Source organism: Terrapene carolina, unplaced genomic scaffold (assembly GCF_002925995.2).
Source record: "Terrapene carolina triunguis isolate 2854851 unplaced genomic scaffold, T_m_triunguis-2.0 Scaffold236, whole genome shotgun sequence".
In the NCBI taxonomy this organism is placed as follows: Eukaryota; Metazoa; Chordata; order Testudines; family Emydidae; genus Terrapene; species Terrapene triunguis.
In genome coordinates this window covers 10,201,404-10,217,000 of record NW_020664587.1, presented here as the reverse complement: position 1 = coordinate 10,217,000, position 15,597 = coordinate 10,201,404, and the positions used below count along the sequence as shown (strand labels likewise).

Sequence of the window (15,597 nt, the reverse complement as noted above, 5' to 3'; positions counted from 1 at the left end):
TCTTTTGGAAATTCAGATTCAGCCTGGATCCAGCGCTAGATGCGAATTGGCTTAAATATGCCTCAAGGCAGGAGTGCTCAATGCCTTGCACGACTGGGCCTGATGTAGTCGTAGAAAAGAGGTCTTGGATTCCTAGCTCCCTTTCTGTCCCTAGAGGAAGAGAGTGGTCTTTAAAGGCATGTTGGCAGGGCCATGTGGGGGAAACTTCCCCCGATGTTGTTTATGAAATACCCCTCTCTGGGGACAGATACATGAAGGACTTCAGGGCTCGACTGCTAAATTCCCACATACAAAGCTTTAAATGAAACCTTACAAAAATTAGGCCATTAAAAAAAACAGTTAGGAAAGCGATGAAATGCACCCTCCCTTCACAGGAGATATAAAACCCTATCCTGGGGAAAAGATGGGCTAATACAGTGGTTCTCAGCCTTTTGTTATGATCATTATTATTTTATTACCATTGTGCCTAGGAGCCCATCATGGACCAGGATCTCATTGGGCGAGGCACAGAACAAACAGAGGGTTGCTGCCCCCAAATGCTTACAACCCGAGTAATATTTCTCATATTGCAACTGCTTTTCCACAGTGGGACCACCTCAAAACCCCTGCATTCCCATCTAGCTGGGACCCCCTTCGCTTTTAGCAATATATCAAGGAAAAGTGGCCCCCAGGTGGAGAACACCAGGGTTAGCAGACAGCATTTTATGCAATCTAGGGCATTCCAAAAGCAACATACTGTTGCTGCTCTACCTCTGCCCGCTGCAGTTTGGCTCAGATAAGCAGAACGATGAAGATTGCCAGACTCCAGATGTCGAGATCTGTTCAGCCTCTGCTCCCGAAACACCATTCCTGATTGATGTGTTTACCAGCTGGCTGAAAGGCAGGACATTTCACTACCAGAACCCTTATGCTTTGTGATCCGATTCCATCCAGGGACTTGCTTACTGCCTTCCCTAGACCAACAAGCCACTGTTAGTATTGGAAAGAGGAATACTTTAGAAATGAGGGTCATTATTGCCTATTTTAGAAATAAAATTTCTATAAGCTCTCGACCGACTTTAAATATATTCCTTTTCACAAAGAAGCACTGTACCTTGCTTGACTGAAGACTGTTTGGGTGTGATGGATGGACAAATCGACTAGTCTGGAATCGGAACATGCTTTTCACATCTTTCAGTAACCTGCACCTTATTATGCAGTAGTCCAAGAGCCAATAGTAATAATGCACCGTGAAATAACGACTTCCAAAGGTGTGAGTCCACTGACTGTCATTCATCCTAAATGATCCCACCATGGTTTACACACTGCTTAAGAATCTAGTGGCACACATACGCAAATCAATTCTCCCACCACTAAAATGCAGCCACCTCTAGGAAGAAACACGGCAACTGTTGAACACAAGAGCTTAGGGTGGGAAGTGAAGAACAATACTAGTAGTCAATGGTCCTGCAGGGGAATGTAAGGAGACTTAACATGATAATTATCCAAGTTGGAGTTTGGCTGAGCTAACACCCCTTATGCTGGGGGTTGGGTGAAACCATGTTGAAACTGGTGGGTAGCAACAATTAATTAATTAAGCTCCCATATGGAATAGTTGAAACAATAGGAGCCACTACCCAAAACACAGATGACCTGCAAAACCAGTGAGGAATGTGAATTATCTGAGTGACTAGATATTGTTTGCTGGAGAGGTGTGAGAGTAACAGAGGCAGCTGAAACACCACAGAAGGCAGCAGGGAAGCACTTGTAGCATGACCCTGAGATAAAGCTAGAGCTTTGAGGTTAAGTGCTTGCTGAAAAGGGGCTTGGAACTGTGAGCAAAGAAATGGTTCCCTGTTTGATTCTTACTCTGATCAGGAAAATAGTACTTAGTGTACACTCTTTACAATAATCGGGAGTGCATTAAAAAAAATACTGTCATCAATTTCTTCTCCCAACAGAAACCACCTGCAAGACCCCTAATATTGGCTAACTGCTCAGGTCAAACAGGGGAGCAACATTATGTACTGAGTGCCATCAACACGCTCAGTGCTGTAGGATGAGATGGACCCTACCTCAAGGATTTTACAATCAAAGTTAAGCAGACAATGCCTCTTAGCCACATAATTAGGATGACCAGACTAGGACCCTATTGTGCTACGCACTGTACAAACCCAACACAAAAACATGGTCCCTGCCACAAAGATCTTACAATTTCATTAATACTTGACCCAATTCCTTGAGAAGTAGCTATCAGAGAAACTGAGACTTCACCAGGAACTGAGAGCACTCAGAACCTCGCAAGATCAGACTCTATGCATCTCATTGCTACACATGAGGTGCTGAAAGAGACTGAAAAGCAGCACAAAAATGGCATCTGCAAAGTTTCTGAGACGATCAGCTTGGAATAGCATCTCCGAAGGGCAGTGCTAGTGTGCGGCTTGAGGGTATTTTGGAGGCGTGTAAAGTTCTTCTTTGGTGAAATTGGTGCAGGTGATAATATTGCATACCTATGCCCAAGAGACAGAAGCAGTGTATATGAATGGGGAGAAAGCCACCTACTGGCAAAGAAAAAAATACCAGGCAGGCAAATGTACATTGTAAATTCTAGGAAATAGCAGGGGTAGAGTGTACACCACCTGACCCACATTTGGCAGGTGATCCAGGCAAATTCACTGACATCCACAAATCCTCCCAAAGTGCTCTCATCAGTCACCTTTAGCAGGACAGAGGATCCATGCACACTCTAGACCCATCAAAACAGAATGGGAGTAGAAGTGGCAGCAGGGAGAGATGAGAAGAAAGGACAAAGAATACAAAAAACAAAACAAAACAGTGAAGAGAAAAAGATGGGGGGAGGTCAAATCAGAAAAGTAAAGTATCTAGAATGTAAAAGTGACGAACAGGAAGGGAAAGACAAGCAAGGGGGAAGGAAAGGCAACATTTGGAATGTATGATTTAAAATGATTTGGCTATTATGTGAAAATGTTCCCAGCTCAGAGGAGAAGGAGGGGACAGTCTCTCTGCAGACTGAGCTCACATTGTATACTGATCACTTTCACATAGTCTGTGAAAGGCTCACAGAGAAGGTGATACTTTGAACTTCTCTCGCAAGGATGTCAAAGTCAACATGCCTGAGTGCTTAGGCAAATGTTATTATCATCTCCATTTTAGTGATGGAGAAACGGAGGCACAACATTTAAGAGATTCACCCAAAATGCACAGTACAGCCCCAGTCCTGCAAGGAGCTGCATAGAGAGAGCCGCCTTCACCCAGCCACCTGCCCAGGCAGATCTCAGGGCAGCATCTGGACTTCAATTAGGGCTTGACTGCACAAGAAAGTTGTGAGATTAGAGACTGATTTAGTTAAATTGATACACCCGCTTGTGTGGACACTTATTTTGCTTTAGAAGTCTTTTGTATCAATTGAATTTAAGTCCATTCTTACTTCACAGTCAAGGCCTTAGAATTGGACCCAGACCAAGGAACAGAACCCAGTAATCCCACCTCCGTCTTTTTGCTCTAACCAAACAGACATTTGCTAGTATCTTTGACAGTAGTTAACAATGGAATGGCCAAGAGGGAAAGACATATGCACTAAGCAAAGGGGACTGGGAAATTTACCCATCTTAAAACTAATGCATCACATCCTACATGCTGGTATAACTTCCTTCTCATCTCATTCTTATCAGCTTTATTCAATATAGACATACTACCCAAGCTGCTAGTGAACTCCCCACATCCTGTCTCAATATGCCAGCAGCCCAGCGTAAATCCTGGGAAAGTCCCGGTGATTTCCAAATCCTGCAGAGAAATCAGGGTATTGTGGTGCACAGATGTTACCCTTAGGGAGCACTAGAAACGCTTGTACAAATAAGGTGTAGCTGTGCCAGTCCCAGAATATTAGAGAGATAAAATAGGCAAGGTAATTACCCCACCTTGTCTCTGTATAGATAACAGGAGTATGTGAGCCAGGCCCATCCCAGGGGACACCATATTGCTCCATTCACTTGGCCTGTCACCATTATCGGAGCATCTCCAGCCTCAGCGCGAGCCTGACTCTGCCACGCCCAGTGCCCCCAAAGGGGGGTTCCCTCAGCTCCCGGCGCATCCATGGATAGGGTTACCACACATCTGGGTTCTTCTGGACATTGTCTCTTTTTTGAGCCTCCTTTCTCTGTCCGGGCAGATTTACAAACAACTGGAAAGGTCCCCGGGGGGGGGGGGGGGGGTAATAAAAAAAAAAAAAAAAAAAAAAAAAAAAAATAAAAAAAAATAAATTAACGGAGATATCCTATCTCCTAGAACTGGAAGGGACCTTGATAAGTCATTGTGTCCAGCCCCCTGCCTTCACTAGCAGGACCAAGTACTGATTTTGCCCCAGATCCCTAAGTGGCCCCCTCCAGGATTGAACTCACCACCCTGGGTTTAGCAGGCCAATGCTCAAACCCCTGAGCAAGAGCCCCCTGATTGAGCTGCTTCCCCAGACTGGTGGGGTCCCTCAGCACCGGCATCGCGCTCCCCTGGGTGCCCAGGAGCAGCGGACACCTGGCACTGGTGGCTCTACTGGCTGGGCAGGCCTAGGAGGCCACTCCACCACCACCCTAGTGCCAGGCCCACTCCTGCCGACCTCCCATTGACCCGACACTTGCCACCCTTTCAAGGCTCGTCCTATGGCCCAACAAGCCTAGGGAGGTAACCTCTGATTGGCCAGGCCCTGGTCCCCGTCCCTTTTTGATTGGCCTGTTATAAGCCACGGTCCCCTCTCTGGTCCGACAGTGGGAAGGGCTGGACGCGCCCCCTTCCCTGTTCAGGGATTGGGCGGCTCAGCTGCCAGTCAAGCTGTCGGTCAGTCACTCTAGAGGCAGGGCGACGCGGCGTCCTGGGCGGCTGCGTTATGAGACAGACGGAGCGGGACAAAGGCCCTTGTGTCCTCTTACTTTTGGACACTGGGATTTCGCTCCCGCTTTCCTGACAGCCTAGTAGTCAGCGAGGCTGTCAATCAAAACGTGTGGGGGTGGGACTATACTGTCAGTCAAAGATAGAATGATCCCTCTTTTTGTCCGTTTCCGAATGGATAATGTCCCGCCCACTCTTGTTTCTATCTCTGATTGGTCAACCTTGCTATCACTCATACTGTGGGGCGCGTGCCTGGTACGAACGCCCGGGTGGGTGGGGTGAGAACCAAATCTTTTCAAGTAATTGGAGGGTGTGCTGTCAATTCACCCTTCTTTCTCTCCGCGAGACGTCACTCAGAGTTTGGGGCGGGCCTGCGACCAGAACGTCGCGGGAGGGGCGGGACAAACTTTTTGATCGGCTCTCTTGCCCGTCCGTCCGACCCTCGCTGTCGTTGATTGGTTTGACCTCCCGTCGATCCCATTCTGTCCTCCTCGGATTGGATGTGGTCGGAAGAGGCGGGGCGGGGGCGCGGCGTCAGCGCGCGGGGACGCGGCGGGGAGGGACGGCCCTGAAATTATTTTTATTTCTTTGTTTCCAAGGGGAGGGGGGGAAGCGGAAAAAAAAAAAATCTTCCCGGCCTCGAATGGTGGTGCCGTGAGGCGGGCGGGTCCGAGCGAGCGCGGGGCCGGGAGGATGAAGCGGCGGAGCGCGGACTGCAGTAAACTCCGGCGGCCGCTAAAGCGGAACCGCATCACCGAGGGCATCTACGGCAGGTACTGGCCGGATCCCCGCTCCCCTGCCGCGGGGGCTCCTCCCACCCCGCTCCGACTAGCCCCGGCAGGACCCTTCCCCCGGCCCGGCTGCCTCCGGCCCCAGCGCCGCTCGCTCGCTCCCCCGCCCCTCGGGATCCCCGTTCCCGGCCTGTCAGTGTCCGCCCCTCCCCCTGGCCGCTCGCTCCCCACCCACCCGAGGGACGCGGCCTGTCAGGACGGAACGTCCCCTCCGTCCGCCCGGCTCGCGGCGCCTCGCACCCCCTCCCCGGCCTCAGCGCGGGCAGCTGGGGCCCGGCCGGCTCGGCAACCGCCGCTAGGCCGCACTCTGGGCCCGGCCGGTTGGTTTCCTGGCGCGCTCCTGCCCCATGCCGAGCACGAATGACTCCGCCTCGCATCCCACCGCTGAGCCCTCCCGCCCAATGTCTCCTGCGAGCCCCGTATCGCCTCCTTTCAGGGCCCCCCCATTGTCTCCCCCCTCGCCTCCCTTTAGAAAGGAGGCAGTGGGGGGTAGCCTCCCTTCAGGCCACCCCCCACTGCCTCCTCTCAGCCCTCCCCCATCGCCTCCTTTCAGGGGTTTCCATACTTCACCTCCTCCCAGCCCCCACACATACACATTGTCTCTTCATGTCCACCCCCCTCACACATTGTCTCCTCTCAGAGCCACGCTCCTCCCTTCAGGGCCTCTCACTCTACTCACATTGTCCCCTTACCTCTCATAACTCCCCCCACCCCCACACATAGACCCTTCTTAGAGCACTCCCAATGCTTCCTCTCAGAGGTTCCCTTCCCCTCAAAGTCCCCCTCGCATTGCCTCTTCTTCCTGTTCAGGGCCTGACCCCCTTTCCCTTCCTCAACAGCTGCCTGAGACCTTTACCCTCCCCCTGTCCTTCTACAGACTTAGTTGAGATGCTGTTTTGTTTCTGTGTAGTGGTTCCCCACATCCTATCCTTTCTGTATAAACCGGGGTGAGGGTGGGTGGGAGCTGCTGGCCAAGGTCCTGTTGGTGCTAATTGAAGGAAGCAACTTGGGGAAGGAGATTTGTTCAGAGTTTTTCCACTCCTTCCCCTCACATTTATCCTTCCAGAACATTACATCCGTGGTTCTCAAACTTTTGGACTGGTGACCCCTTTCACATAGCAAGCCTCTGAGTGTGACCCCCCCTTATAAATTAAAAAACACATTTTTATATATTTAACACCATTATAAATGCTGGAGGCAAAGCAGGGATTGGGGTAGAGGCTGACAGCTCGCGATGCCCTGAGGGGTCCCAACCTCCAGTTTGAGAACTCCTGCATTACATGATATAGTGAGGGGCTTAGCATAATGTGCGTATCTTGAGGACTGCCCGGTTCAGAAATAACAATTTGGGAGAGTTCTCCACATATCTCAAACAGAGCAGAATAATGTGACTTCAAGAAGTGTAACATTGTAGATAACTTGCCATAGCGATTTGACAGCATGAATTTGCATGAGTGGCATTGTGGATGCAAAGTTTTGGCGGACAGCAGCATCTAACATGTTCGCAAGGTTAAGGAGTTAGGTTTTTATGTAGGGTATAAAACCTCAGCTAGAAAGAAGTGAAATTGACATATCACCTACTATGATAATCTTATACTCAGAGAAGTTTATAGGACTTTTAAAGAAGCATTTTGAAGAGTAAATTGGCTTATTTTAGTCAGAATTAGTGCAAATTGTTTTCTTTAAAGGGACTGTCAATTTAAAAACATAATTCTATATGAAATCTTATAAGAAACACCTAAGTTTAGTGTAACTGAAAAAGATGAGAAATTATTTTTCTTTTTTAGCTTATTTGTGCTTCTGATAAGCTTTTATAGTCAGTTTCACTGTTTCTTCTGTTTGTGTGGGGTTTTTTTCACAACAGGGTAGATAGACATTTTTAAAATATAAGGAGGTATGTTGGGTAAATAAAAAAAAAAAATGGCAGCAGCTTCAGGTACAGTCCATGACACTGACTTTTAATTCATTTTTTAAAAATGTACTAGATTGCAAGTTCATGTGTCCCTTTAAACTCATAGAGTTTTTTGGTGATAAACGTGGGTCATATATTAAAACAAGAGCAAGAAAATCTCAGATTGAGAGACCAGTTGATGGTGTTTTACTGTAAACAGTAGCATATCTTGGCTTTTGTTCATTAGTGTGTGTGTGCGCGCGCTAGAAATATGATTTTACAGAGAGAATGGTGAATAGGTACAATGGGTTTCCACTTGAGATAGAGTCAAGTACTATCAATATATTTGGGCAAAAATTGAATGACCGGAGAATTTGGTTAGAGTATTAGATATTTTGGTGGTTTGGAGTAACTGCTGGACACTCTTTTTTGAGGGTGAGGGGGTTGTCAGGAGGTATTTTTTGCCCATGGTACTTCCCCCTCCCCCACAAATTATGTATTGGTCCCCCTTCCTCCCTGATAAGGGTGCATTTGCCCTCCTTTGGCATAACCCATATATACTAAAGAGCTGTGTCTGCACAGAACTTTTTTATTAAAATTTTTATTAAAATTGTGGAGCTGCACCACTAGTAGAAAAGATTGGAACGTTTTTCATATGGAGTCATGTAATTACTGCTCAGAGTAAATCTAGATGACTTGGTGGTAAAAAAATGCCAGCAGCTGCCAGCACCTTGTCCACATTAGAACTTCTGACTGTGGAGCTGAAACAGTGAGAAGCTCTAAGAAAAAGACTTGCTAAACAAATAAAGGTAGATAATTTGGTCAAGAATGGTTCTGAATATGCTTGCATTCCATATAATGGCATGAGTCTTGACTTGTTAAATAAATGGCACTAGTTTTATTTTAAACTTTAACTTTAAATAATAATTCATTTATAAAGATGGAAATTACAAGAATATCTGTACTACTTAGATGGCAAAAGGCACCTGACTTTTATGTTGTGTGAAATAACTGCATGCATTGACATGTTCCATATATGGTACACATCAAAACACCATAGAACATCTTTTTGAACAGCTGTTTTGTTAAAACATGTTTTAATCTTAAGAGTATTTTAAAGAGCACAGTTAATTTAAGGTATACTTTATTTGAGTATTAAACTTGGTAGCTTCCTTAGTGGACAAGACACTGTCAACTAAAGCCCTAAACAATTAGGAGAAAACAACGTTTCTGAGCTAGTAAGAGAGGGCTGTCAAATTCAGGTACACAGTAATTATACAATTCTTGAGTAAGAGAGAAATTGATAGACTTGAAACACTGATTGTTGAAAATCATGAGCTGTGATAATATCTCACTTCTATTTCTAGTTCAGTTGAGGTCTGTATATGCAGTAGGTTGAAGATCTGAGAAAATGTGCCTAATATCAACATTAGCTTTACAAAAGGGAACCAATTCATAGTGAACTCTGATATAATGAAATTCCCACAGAGTTTTACTTAATTTCAATATGCAAATTGTGATTCTGATTATAGTGACCCTCTGCTTAAAATAAAGTTGTTCTGTGAGAAATAGTGTAACTAGAAAAGGGTTCCTTTGTATTTCTATATTTGGCTGATATCTGAAATCCCTTACCTATAAATCTTATTTACAAATAATATACTGGCACTTGTTTGCTAATTTAATAATTTCTTAAACAAATTTTTCAGAAAAATATAGATTTGTTACTGCTTACTTCTCTGTTTAGTCTCTTGTTCATGTCAAATTGATGGAAAATCTAAGGACAATGTTAAATGTAGTAGAATAACAAAATATTTATTAATTGCTTCAGAGTGTCTATTCTTGAGCAAAATACCATTTGGAAGTTACAAAGTAATTTCATCTTCTGTTTATAAGATAATATTTAGGGAGCACAGTCGCTTGGAAAATAGTTATATGTAGACAGACCCTTCTGGAATCCTACGATCAGTTGCTTTTAAATAGAGATTCAACATTATATACCTTCTCTTACATCTGAACAGATTTGGGGCGGGGGAGGTGGGATGGATTATTAGGTGGGTGGTTGCTTTTTCAAAAGAATCGTACACAGCTATGCTAGCTGTAGGTATATCTCCAATACGAAGCATCACATTTCTTGTAGTAATTGTTTCTCGTGGAATTCTTTGTTTTACACTTAGGGTTTTCATTTCATATTGACATTTTCTGTTCTGAAAATTCAGACAGCTTCAATGTGCTATTCCAGGAAGAGGTAGGGTAAGCTAGTGTGGAGGGTTTGCTTCTTTGATAACCTAATCAGCAAGAAGTGCTTTATATGGAATGTCTTTCCTTTTTCCTCATCCCTTCTCTTGTCTCCCTTCCCTCTTACCATTTTCACTCATAGTTCAGTATATCATGATATTATGTAAGTAGTCTCTGATGTGATTTGACAGGGTTCTTAAACTTTCAAGATTGGTAAGCAATATCTGTGACCCACCTAAAAAATGGCAATAATCATTTTATAATATCCGGATGATAACTTAGTAGGTTTTGTGTTTGATGAAATGAAGCCCCCAAAGCTGATAGGTGAAACAAACAGACCACTGAATGCATCCTGACTCTATTAAAAACAAAAAACCTCCATAATGCAATGTTGTCTCCTCAATTTTCTATGGCAACCAAGTGACGTTTATGAGACTCCTGCTCACCTAAGTGCTCAGAGCAGCATTTTTGGTAAAGTGAAGTTTACCCTTGTATGCAAAGAGAACATACACAAAGGAAGAAGAGAGGCCATTACTGTTCAAAAGGCAAAATTGTTGCTTTTAATCTGTTTGACTATGTCTACACCAGTTCAGCAACCCAAGATTTTGCAAAATTATTAATGAATTTAGCAATTGTTGCACACTGAATATTTCTCCATTTGGCTCCTGTTCATGGTTTAACTTCTCTGAGCTCATTGGCAAGGCCCCTTACTGTGTTCACACTTAAGTTCCCCTTAAAGACCCACTTCTGCCCTGCTGCCTATGCTGAATCTAGTTGACTTTTATTAAAAATCTCTATTTGTTGTTCCCCTTTCACTAACCACTGTCTGTATCTGTTAGACTGAGTTATTTGAGACAGGACTCTATCTTGGTAGTTTGGAATGTGCCTTGCACTATTTTTTAATTTATTATACCAGTGGCATCTGAAGGCTCCCAGCGAGGGTCAGGACCCCTCGGTGCTAGACGTTACCAAAAACAAACAATGATAGCCTATGGTTATTCCTGGATTTGGTGGTTGAACATTAATAATACCTAACTGTTAAATATCTGGGATGAAATTGGAGAAGACTAAACTAAAAGTAAAATTAAGTAATGGTCAAATGGAAAGTTTTGAATACATCAAAGGAAGGACTGTAAGCTAGTTTTGAGGAGATGGGTACAATGGTCCCTATGTTTGTTTTTATAAAGATATTCCGATAAACCCAACCTTTTATGATAACACTCAGACAGGTATTAGATTTCAATATGAAATTTCATCTGGAATGCATTTGAATTTTTGTTAAAGATTTAACATGAAATGATGCTATTTATCCTTCCAAATTTCTGAAGAGGACATGGTGGTTAGTACTTATACGTACCTAAATTTCAGGTAGTTTAAGGTACTGATTGGAAGCTGTAAATTTTAGTGAGTACATGCTAGACAGTTGGAACAATTAAAATTTGGGGATTCTCTCATCTCTCCGCAGTGACTGTTTCTCAGTTTTACAGATGTTGTGGAGCCCCACAATCGATATATTTTAGGCAACAGGAAAGGAATTTATTTCTGCATAATTACCTTGTAGAACAGACCATCAGAATTGTCAAATTGTAATTTACATGTGAAAATGTAAACTTCCTGTCTCATTGACTGAATACTATGTTTGCACACTAAAACGTGTGCAATATTCTTTTACTTAACTAATTAGTTTCAATGTTTAAGGCCTTTAAAATATGGAATTAGTGATATGTAACTGTACTACATACAGTGCTTTTTCTAGTGTTCATTCCATACGTTAAATCAGCTATTTGTGCCTCAGGCCTTCAAGAAAGGGCCATTAAACTCTCGGTCTTTGAGCTGGTCTCCTCTTGTTTTTTCCCTCTCCCCAATTTTCAGCAGTTGCTCTTCTGCTTCTTCCTTTTTATTTTCCTTTTTTCCTTTTTTCTCCCATTTAGTCTGGTTCCTCATGTCCAATTTGAAGCTACTTCAGGCCATGATTAAGTGCTGTGTAGCGTGGCGTGCTGGCACAGTTGCTGGCAGCTTTGTGCTTGTGTACTGCAAGTGAAGCTTCAGATGCCAATGGTGCAATCTCACAGTCTAAAATGATCACTGCTTCTGAAGTATTGTGATTACCCGGATAGGCTAGGACTCCATCCGTACTATGGGCAAGTGTGATAGTTCTGTGCTGTATTGCAGGATTTACTGTACATTTTAAAAGAACTTCACTACAATTTAAGTGTACTGTGTTCCCCTAAATCTTCCGGTCAACTTTCTAGAGAAGCACTTGCTCTTTTATTTTTCTATGAAATACAGTCAAAAGTCTGCATTTCCATTTTTTTAATTACCTATTCCCTATTTCACAATCTTTCTTGAATAGATCAGGTCTTTTACCCTTTGTACCGTGCATATATTAAAATCTTCTTTATTAATCAAAGTACTCATTGCAATTTGACACTAACTCTTTTTACCTCTCAAGTTTTTTTTCTGTTAGCTTGCTGTTTCTTGGTTTTTAGTAGTCCTCCCAAGCCTCATTCTTACTTGATCTGTTTAAAATCTTTCAGCTTTATTGCTGATACTGCTCATTATATCCCTACTTAATCATGTTGACACTTGATGCCAGTTTTATAGCTGGTTAAGATTTGAGATGAATTCCAAATGCACTCTACAGCTGGTTTAACTTCCTCTTCAGTTGACTTTCCTTACATATCATGGAATTCAAAACAACTTTCCCTAAAGCATTTTGTATGCATTCAGTATTGGCTTTTTTTAACACCATATATTGCCCTCAATCACAGGCATTTCCCTGGGCTGCCAGCCAAAGGAATGCTTAGGAGGAGGTGTATATGTCTGAAATCTTCAAGTGGGTATTGAGAGCTCCACATGTGGAGTGAGGACAGTATGTGCCTCTGATTGTCCAATACTTTTGTGCTGCTTTTCTTGGTGGTATGATCACTTTTTGATAAAATATTCACTAGATTCTGTGTTCTACCTAACTTCTGATTTGGCTTATATCCAAGTGTTAAGCCTTTGACTATGCTGACAGCTCAATACACTGTAAGGAAAAATGGTACATTCTAACTCAAGGAATATGGTCTCTTTTTAAATCCATAAAAATTCTTCCCAATGATGATTTAATCTAGCACTTTTTAATCCTCTTCCTTTAACAGGAAAAACATTTTCTGCTCACCCTTCTCCAGCTGCCCTGGAGGTCTGTAACAAACCAACAGTACTACCTTTTTTTACCTTAACTCAAATCCAGGTCTCAAATATAATTTGGCTTAAATTTAAATGTTCTACTTTGTCATCCCCAATACTACAGGTAATATTACTACCCTCTGCATATGTGTCTCATTCTGCACACATTGCAGTTCCTCTGCCTCCTTTACTTTTACCTGTTCTGTACTTTGGTATTTTCAGCTAAGTTATTTTGTGGGTCTGACTGTGTCTGTTTTTCCAATAATATCATACTCATTGCTGAATGCATGCCTCCAGTTAAGCCATTGTATAACATTTGCTTCCAGAATTTCTGTAAAATATATGTAACTTTTCCATTTCATCTTCCCTTACTCTAATTCTTGTTATACACAGACTTTCTCCATATGATGCACTGATTTAGTACCAGGGCAAATCCCTCTCTGGATTCTTCAAATATCTCTTCCTTATTGTAAAATATTTTCCATATTCGCCTCATTCTGTTTACTTCATGCCATTTATATGTATTCTGTCCTGTATTCTTGTTTACCTGCTGTTCTCCTTATACGCATCTTGTCCCTCCCCATTCTGTATCCTTTCTCTCCCCAAATCACCTTTGCACATATAAAGCACCTTTTTCATCTGAGAATCTCCATTCATATTCTCTAACTATTCAAAATATTTTGGCTAGACCCAGCTAGACAGGCTTGAGATCTTGCTGACTGACTCTATGAGCTCTGTAGTAATTCTGCATAGGTGCCTCACTTCACCTCTCTGAAGCCTACCTCTACATTTGGCACTTTGCCAGTCTCAAGATGCTTTCCAGTCCATTGTGTTGTGTGTCAGACTGCAAAATGAAACATGCCATCAATTCTGGTAAGATTCACTTTGCCGCCTTTGGGACTCACCGATCATGAAGGAATCGAGTACCAGTTTAGCTTGCTACGGCTTTGGACTTGGTGTGCACTGCAGATTGTAATATAATTCTCACCAATTATTTTGGACATTTTTTACCTTGCAGCACCCACACAATTCAGCGGTGTAGAGCAGTAAGGAGAAAATAAAGAATGAGCAAATCAGGGAGCACCTCTGGCACTTAGGTTAATTCTTCTGCATTTTTTCCTTTCAAAAATCCAAAGCAGGAGAGACAATGAATGTGGAGTTTGGAGTAAAATTGCATGTTCATTGTATGAGTATACTAGTAATCAACCTTTTTTATTGGGTTTGCTATACTGGATCAAGTCACTGGTCCTTTCTGGTCAACACTTCCATCTTTTGCCTTTACCCCCTCCGGCCTTCCACTGTATAATTAGACCCTATGTCACTTTTATAGGGAAAGTCCTGCCCTTGTCAGTTCTTGGGCAAATCACTGATTTCAGATTTTTGTATGATGTAACAGGCCAGAAAATTGAATATCTAAAATGCAGGGTAATTATCTACAACCAATTTGAGCATGAGGGTTTTTCTCTTCTGTATTAAGAACTAACTTGGGGAATCAAAATGGGTGCAGGGCGATGCATTTGAGTCTAAGGTTAGAGAGCATTTTTCTGTGTGATAAATATTATCTGTAAGCGAGGATACTGACACAGCAGCTATCAAAATTGGAGAGACGTGTGGATGTGCTTAGAAAGATCAATGAATATGAGAGGGTCATGGATAATAAATGGCTGATGCTAGACACCAAAGGAATACCAGCTGTTTGCATTGCTGGATGAGCATATTGGAGGTGGGGCACAGTAGGGACAGTGACTAAAACAGTGAGAGAATGTAAAGAAGAATAGTGTCCAGAAAATATCAGAGCTTGAAGAGTACAAATGTTAAGGCAGTAGAGGGAAATAGTACAAAGCCAAGGAAAAGAAAAGAGCAATTGAGAAATATTGTTAATAACGCCGTCATGGAATATTATTGTTGTCATAAAGATCAAGCGAACAGAATTGTGATTCGCCTACCAGAACAAGAGGTCATCGCATATTTTTTTCTAATAGAGCTTAATTTTACTGTACATCCATAGCTATTTGAAATGTTTAAAGTGTACGGGCACACCAGCATAGGGGAGAGCACTGTTTGTCTATTTAGCCCCTCTGATTTGGGTGACAAAAACTGTTACATAGACAATAGAATTTGTCAGGAATAGCAAACATAGGTACACCATATCTGGGTGGAACAAGGGCATGCAAGGGTTCAGGTACTCTCTTCTTACTCCTAAGAATCACTGCCATCTGGCCTACTAACTGGAAGGAATCACCAGTGTCAAAAACAGGATTAGGATTAGGCAGGTACTTCTTGAGGCCCATACAAGTGTATAGTGTCCCCTTTTTAAAAGAGACACTAAATAATTATTAGATTTGCATTACATTTGGCAAAACTAATTTGTTAGAGAACATGTCTATTATTATGGACCTCAGCTGCAGAAAAGTACAGACTGGTTCAAATGTCTTTGTTTCCCAAACAATGCTGTGATGGGGCAGTCAGGTACATTTGGATTGGCAATGGATATTTTTGTATATCATTATCTTTCTTGACTGAAAAATAAAAGTATCTAAGGATGGAATTCTCAAATAACACACTTAACCTGAGCAATTAAGCTACACACACACACACACACACACACACACACACACACACACACACACA

General features: G+C 42.8%; 1 protein-coding gene across 1 annotated transcript in view; it reads left to right on the top strand.

The window, feature by feature from the left end:
* Window positions 1–5,490: 5,490 nt before the first annotated feature.
* Window positions 5,491–15,597, top strand: part of MACO1 (macoilin 1) — a 50,553-nt gene continuing 40,446 nt past the window's right edge. The window contains exon 1 of the mRNA XM_024203668.3: window positions 5,491–5,651. Coding sequence (XP_024059436.1) covers window positions 5,572–5,651 — 80 coding nt within the window. The 5' untranslated portion in view covers window positions 5,491–5,571. The remainder of the gene's footprint in view (window positions 5,652–15,597) is intronic.